The sequence below is a fragment of the Geospiza fortis genome, unplaced genomic scaffold (assembly GCF_000277835.1).
Source record: "Geospiza fortis unplaced genomic scaffold, GeoFor_1.0 scaffold102, whole genome shotgun sequence".
NCBI classification, from domain to species: domain Eukaryota; kingdom Metazoa; phylum Chordata; class Aves; order Passeriformes; family Thraupidae; genus Geospiza; species Geospiza fortis.
In genome coordinates this window covers 3,574,269-3,581,367 of record NW_005054373.1, presented here as the reverse complement: position 1 = coordinate 3,581,367, position 7,099 = coordinate 3,574,269, and the positions used below count along the sequence as shown (strand labels likewise).

General features: G+C 43.9%; 1 protein-coding gene across 1 annotated transcript in view; it reads right to left on the bottom strand.

The window, feature by feature from the left end:
- Positions 1 to 1,181: 1,181 nt before the first annotated feature.
- PHLPP2 (PH domain and leucine rich repeat protein phosphatase 2) overlaps positions 1,182 to 7,099 on the bottom strand; it is a 32,709-nt gene continuing 26,791 nt past the window's right edge. Inside the window, 1 exon segment of the mRNA XM_031060157.1 lies at positions 1,182 to 7,099. This exon segment is cut by the window's right edge and continues 18 nt beyond it. Coding sequence (XP_030916017.1) covers positions 6,184 to 7,099 — 916 coding nt within the window. The 3' untranslated portion in view covers positions 1,182 to 6,183.

Genomic DNA, 7,099 nt, shown 5'->3' with positions numbered 1-7,099 from the left:
GCGAGCCCAGCAGCTTGACCAACATTTCTACCTACTGAAGCTGCCCATTGCAAGGGCAGCGATGGGCGTGGCAGGGTGTCTCCTGGTCTTCCCTTGTGTTCTAATTTTGGTTGGTGTTCTGCAGGTCCCGTGGCACTTCCCAGCATGGCTGCTAATTGAATGCACCTTGTACATTGTGATTGCAGTTAGCACAGTGCCTGCTCTGTACTATTTCCTCCAGTCTCTGCTGAGCGTTTATCATTCATCAGTGTGCAAAGAGAGAGAGCAGCTTTATCAGAGCAAAGGCTATCAGGGCTTCTGGTGCAGCCTGCATGGGGCAGAGATTGCTGCTGGCCTATTGGGCTGCATGACTGCCATGGCATACCTGCTCAGTGCAGGCCTAGCTGTCAGAGATTATAGGACAGTTCATGAACAGAAACAGAAGCCACTGCAATTATAAGAACTTTCAAATGATTCTTCCACTCCAGTAGTAGTCTTGATTTTTGCCAGTCTTACTGAGATGAGGCAGTATGCTTTCCTTTCTTCTGGACAGTACAGCCTTAATGCTACAGAGCACTCACCAAGGTAGCATACCTCTAAATATGGTAGAGTCAGGTTACCCCAGCTTGAATTTGCATTATTGAGTTATTAGTGGCTCAAAGCTGATGCAATGGATTGTCTCTGCTTCACAGGCAGCCCTTCCATCCCACTCTCAGGTGCCCTCTTCTCCAGTGAGGCCTTGCTACAAGTACTGCCACTACATGCTTTTGTCAAGCTGAAACAGCTTTTTGTAGCTGAAACTGTCTTTACAAAAGGCATGTGACTCCGCTGAGAAAAGAGCTCTTAAAAACAAGTGACTGAGGCCCATGGTTGTGACAATTAAATATTGCTTCCTTGTAGGTTTCTTGGAATTAACAGACCACTGTGAACATGACATTTACAAAGCCATGAAAACATCCTGAAAAAACCTCTCAAACTCAGTCAAACTTGTGATAAAATGCCTTTTCAAACTCCTGGAGAGGGTGCATTTATGTATGAAATGGTCTTTTCTATATGACTTCTATACAAGAGTTTTGCTTAAAAAGATGTCCTGGATTGGGATAATCAGGCAAAAGCTTTATGAGATCAAATGGGTGATTGAATAGAGAAGTATATTATTTTCAAAATACATTATCAGTGTACAAGTTGGAGAAATTAGATGCTGTTCTTAATTTTTTTTTAGAAAAACTTATAGGAAATTTAACTGGGAAAAGTAGCACTAGAATCACCAACTCATGTCTTAAAATAAAATGCCACTTCAGAGCAGTGTCCGCTGCGTGCATTGTTCATATGAGGATGGAACCACTGTAGTTTCACAGATGAGTTCTACCCATGTTAAAAAAAACCTAAACATACTAGAAACATGCTTTGCCTTGGACATAGCTCTTCTTTCACTGGCACCAGTGACCAAATCCTCACAATTACCAAAACCACGGAACACTATGAGAACTAGAGACACTAAAGTAAAACAGATGCCAAGTAGGAACACACTAGCTGCTCTGGGGTTTGTTTGATTTAGTTTGTTTTTAGTTCAGGGTTTTTTTGCCTTTTAACATCGAGTGTCTCAGCACAGGGATTTACGTGGACAGTCCACTGTTCTCCTGTTTCTGTTAACATTTCTGTATTTCCTCTTGTTGCAGCTACTTCTAGAGCTGTACAGTGGTATTGAGAGCAAGTTCACAGGGCAGCATTCCTCTAGCAGGAAACAAAGCTGCCTTAATAATTGGTAAGCCTAATTCTACCCTCACAGTGTTCTGAAAGAAGTTTTTGTGTGGAAGGCTGATGAGTGAAGTAGCACACAGAGCTCAGTGAATAACCTACAGCACAGCTGCTGCTAGACACAGCTACCTTTGACTGGGATATTGCAGAGATTTTTTCCAGCACAGTAACAGAACCAGAATAAGCTGTTAGATGAAAGTAAAAATCTTTATTGCTAAGTCAGCTGAAAATTCAATGCAAAAATACTCTTCCTCCCTGAACCTCTCTATACATCCGAATAAAGAATCAGTGGACTAGTGTTTTCCAACAATCTTACGTTATTTGCCTTTCCAAAGCAATACATAGGCCACAGTGCTGAGGGCACATTCATTAGACAACCTACTCCCACACACAATAAAAACAGGAATCCTTATAGGTGCATGCTAGAGTGGGATACAGAAAATACTCTCCTTTTTAAAAACAAAAAAAGCATGAAAAAAGATTATTTAGTAAACAGTTGGTACACTGCAATATTTAACATGCGCCAGATCATATGAATCATTTAAAAAAGGTAACATTTGAAAATGTGAAAAAAGAGGAAAAGTACAGTTGAGTCTTTAGAGAGCAATAGAACAGCAGACAATGATTGCACAAGACCAAAGAGGAGATCTGCCTGAAGAAATGCCTTTGCCAAGTGACACAAAAGCCACCAGCATCTATCTGGAAGGAGTGCAGAAACCCCACAGGTCCAAAGCCTTACGTGTGGCTGAAGGTCCTGTGTACTGCAGGAAAGATTTCAGACTTCACAGCAGCTTGTCCCCGAGAGAGGGGAATACTTCCTTCTTGGAACAGGATGTTATCCTCCCATCTAACTGAAGATTCCAGTCTGGTATGAACAGTCTGTGATGCTGCCTCCACTGGGGCCTGTTCCTTGTTCTAGGGGCAACTTGGGGGCTATCTCTTACCTTTAACACCTGAGCCCCTGCTACCCACCACTCAATATAACCTTTGTGGGTTCCTTTTACAGAAGCCTTTCTGGACAGGACAGGACAGAGCAGTGCCTTCAGAGTACCTTTCTCAGCAAGTATGCTTATCAGCAGAGCCAGAATTACTGAAGAGATGGACCAGCAACCTCCTTGGCTGTGGCTGCGTGCAGTGTGGGAGGGCTTGCATTGCTCAGCAGGGACAAAATAGCCTAAGGACCTCAAGGTGAGAATCCCTCTCTAACAGCATGTCTGCAAATGAGTGGGACATTCGCAGTGATGTGGTTATGTGATGATCACATAGTATCTCTGCAAACTCAAAAAACAAAAATCAGGGAAGGGACTGGAGAACAGAAAGATAACTGGGAAGACACTTTCTATACCCTGCTATGAGTCCTTCAGTAAACTCGCCCTTTCATACCTGTTCCACCTACAGCAGTGCTCCTTGGGAGCTTGAAATCTAAGGTAGTGTTAATAAATAAAGTAGGGGAGACACACAGGGAGGAAGGAAAACAAAAGGTAGTGGAGGGAAGCACTCTGTTCTGAGAGTTGTCCTCACCCAAGAGATGAAGATAACCCAGCCGCTGTCTGACCAATGTCAGAAAAAACCCCTTTTCTTTGGATGACAGTGACCTTGAAGCATGTGTCAGCAGTAGGAATTTTGTGTTAGAAAATCCAAGACATTTGCGTGAAAAAAATTATGCCAGTGTCTTTGCTGACACCCAAAACTGGCCTAGGAAAAAGCAGTACTGTTTGTGATGGACAGGCACTATTTTTAATGCATGAAAAAGATTTTGGATGACTGGAGAAAAAGCATATCAATGCTGTGGCTGAAATGGAAAAGGAAAAGCTTAATCCTTGGAAGAAGCACGTGGAAAATATGCAAAAGCTGCTTGAGGACACCAGCACTTGTCTTAGTCAAATAGAGAAAGACTATTTGGAACAGGTAAAGTCAACTCAGCCTGTGCTGCCCGGAGTCCATAATACCAGCTTCACAGAAATCTGTGGATTCTGCCTGGAATGTAAGAAAGATAACAAGCCATGTCTTCCATGACAGTTCACACCCATAGAAAATAGGAGCTGGCTGTATTTAAACTCCCTTTCTGCTTCAAAACCAGAGACAGCACTGGAGAAAAAGTTCAAGTAGGAATTCCTTCTGTTCCATTCTTCCACTACCTCTAAGAGGTGCAGTCCTTATTCCTTCAACACTGAGCGAGGTAGAGCCATTTATTACTAACTCCTTGTGGCAATTCTGCATGCAATACTACTGATTCAGACTGGCAAGGACACACTGGACTTTCCATATCAGTGCAAGAAATGGAGAACTGATTTGCATTCATACATGCTACTCAGAGTGCAGGGCTTTTCAGAGTCGTACTCAGAAATAAGGGTTTCTGCATCAGTCTCATACTGAATGGAGGCTGTTCTACAGCCCTTTCAGGTATCAGAAACTGTGAGGATAGGCACAGATATTTGGTAAAATAATCACCAGTGACAATCAAAAGTTGCAGTTGAAATCATTTGGGATGAACTTCTCCTGCATTACTTATATGATGATAACATGAAAGAATTTTGGTGTTTAGCATTTGAATCTTTTCTGCTGCTTTTCCTCTGCCTAAAGGATTCAAATACTGTTGTTTCTGTGATTTTAAGAATTAGCTTCAACCTCCAGTTCCAAATGAAATAGGCATTTAAACAACCAAAATTGTGAGAGTTTAAACTTTGCAAAAAGTTGGGTTGTTTCATAATTACCCTGCAACTAGCACAAAGTATATCCTAAAATGTTCCTCCTCATGCATGATAGAAATACCTTTTCTTCCTAGTGATTAGAAATTCAAGGTGCTCTGAAATCTCAGTAAAACTCCATTAGATTTTGTGAAAATATCTATATTGACAGAATTCCACAAATAGTCTGCACAGTATTTCCTTCTGAGCAAGGCCCAAATTTGATCCAAATATAGACAACTCAAGCGTTTCAGATCTCTTCAGAAGAAATGTTTAAGTTTTCTTCGTAAATATATAATTAATGAAGAAAAGGCACTAGCCCACATCACAGTCAGGGTTATTACACCACTGACATGACAGGGACAGCTGCTATCCAGCTCTGTCAGAAAGGAAGACAAATCTGCATGCTACAGAGGCAGTGATCTCCACAACTCTTTATACAAGATGACGACATGGGCAGCCAACTTACACCTTGCACCAAAAATCCTAATGGAAACACAAGGCCTCTGAGTGCAGACTAGCCAGTTCACCATTAGTGGGACTGTTTTAAACATCTTTTTCAGTGCTGATAAAAATGTTAATAAGATGAAAAGTTTAATATTTGCTTTTGTGCTGAAGGCTAAGCAGGAAAAAGTTTCACCTTGTTTGTGGCCAAATTGGACACATACCATGAAATGCTGGTTGCTGTGTATTTGGAATATGACTCCTGCTTCCAGAGGCAAGCAAAGACACTGCCGCTGACAATGCAGAGGTTTATGCTGATGGAAAAGAGCACTGGATGCTTCTGCCAGTCTTAGAGCAGCACACCACTGTTTACAGCTTGGCTCTTCTGACTGACCACTGAGACAAGCACAAGCTCCTGGCTTTATCCCATGTCTTCTGTAGAGGAAGTCTCTGCTGTGAAGCATCAACGATGAAGGTGGCCAGGCTGCTGCTGAGGTGGGTCTGTGCTCTGCAGCTAGAACCGCTAGATCTACACGTTGCCTTAATCAACCAGTCCTGAGCTGATCTTTCCTGTGCTCCATATAAAACGCATTGTTTGGCACCTGCTTATCACTCAGCTATGTATTTTCTCATCCTGCACAGAATGATCCCACCATAACCTTCACTCTCCCCTACACCAGTGCTCATCAGAACACTGGTACCCTGAGTCCTCCACTGTCCTAAGAACATCCATTGGGAAAAGTCCACAGCATACCTGCTGCGGAGTGCTTTCTCCCCTAACCCTAAATAATAAAGTGCTGGGCTGAAAGGGAAAAGAACAGCTTAAGTGCAATAAATAAAAGTGCTTGCAATTAATGTAGGAAACCATTCTCAGGTCAGCTTCATTGCAACTGTCTGTATTCTTTCAAGGAATAACAAAGTCAGGTGCTGGGGGGGGAGGATGGGACACCACACCAGAAATATTCACAGGACTCTATAAACACTGAGCAATTCTCTCTCAGCAGCCTCCTCACCCCATACACACACACACCAGCCCCTTTCTGGCAGAGCTGGCAGAACCTCAGGGTTCAAGGACTTACCAGACAGTCCCTAACACAGAGCTCAGCTGCTGATCTGTGTGCTCATAGAACAGCTGAGACGCTACAGTGGTTAAGTGGGCAGCCCAGACGTTGGCCTTCCTGATTCTTCCTCAACTCCATTAAGGAAGCAGCAGGTGTCTGTACTCCTTGCAGATCCCAGCTCCCTCAGAGGGCATGACAGCCCTTATTAAACAGAGCTTCCTGCGACAGATTATGTGGGAATAGTACTCATAGGGTTACAAAGCTGTGTCAAACTCCTCTGGCAGGGATGCTGCATGTTCTTCTTTCAGCTCCTGATCTGCTCCATCCTCCTGGTGCTGCTTCATTTGTTCCTTCACTTCCTCCTCCAGGTCAGGTGGCACCACAAATTGATCTTCCGGCTCCATCTGGGATGGAGCAGCAAAATAGCCTGTCTTCTTCTTGGGTGCCTCTGTCGCTACTTCGATGAGGTTGAGGCTCTCCTCCAAGGGCACTATGGAGCCATTGGAAAGCTTCTTTCCATAAAGACAACATGTGGAAAGAGATTTTTGGAGTTCACACTTCTCCTTAACCCCTCTCTGCACAGTGTTGCTGTTTACACTGTTCTGCCTCCGAATGATGAGTACAAGCCCAGAGTCATCCTCTGGCCCCGGAGCAGAAGAGCTGTACTCTGCAGCAGGATGTTCTAATTCCAGACCCTTTCCTTTACAGCAATGGATGTCCACCTCTACCTCCACTTTACTGCCATTTGTCATCACACCTTCCACAGGCTGCTCGTCATCACTATCTAGACCATTGTCAGACTGGTTGCTAGAGAAGGTGGCACTGGAAGGTTGGCGCTGAAAGATGCTTGAGGGGGGCATAGGATGTAGGCTGCAACGTCGTTCTTGTCGTGGTAGCAAGCTGCCATCAAGACCAATAGCACTGTGTTCATCTGATGCAGTAGAGCCCACCTCACTGCTAACCTCAGAAGCAGACAGTTCACTGCTGAACTCTGAAGCAATTCCACTGCTACATGAAGGTGTTGCTGGTTTGGTGGTGGTAGAACTAAATCCCCCAGGGCCTGTCAGAGTGAGGCCGTGCATCTCACATGTGCAGCTGTCCTCACTGATGTTCAGACATACCACCATTGCACCAACATTGTCTTGGCAACCATAGCTTTGTGCTAAAGTG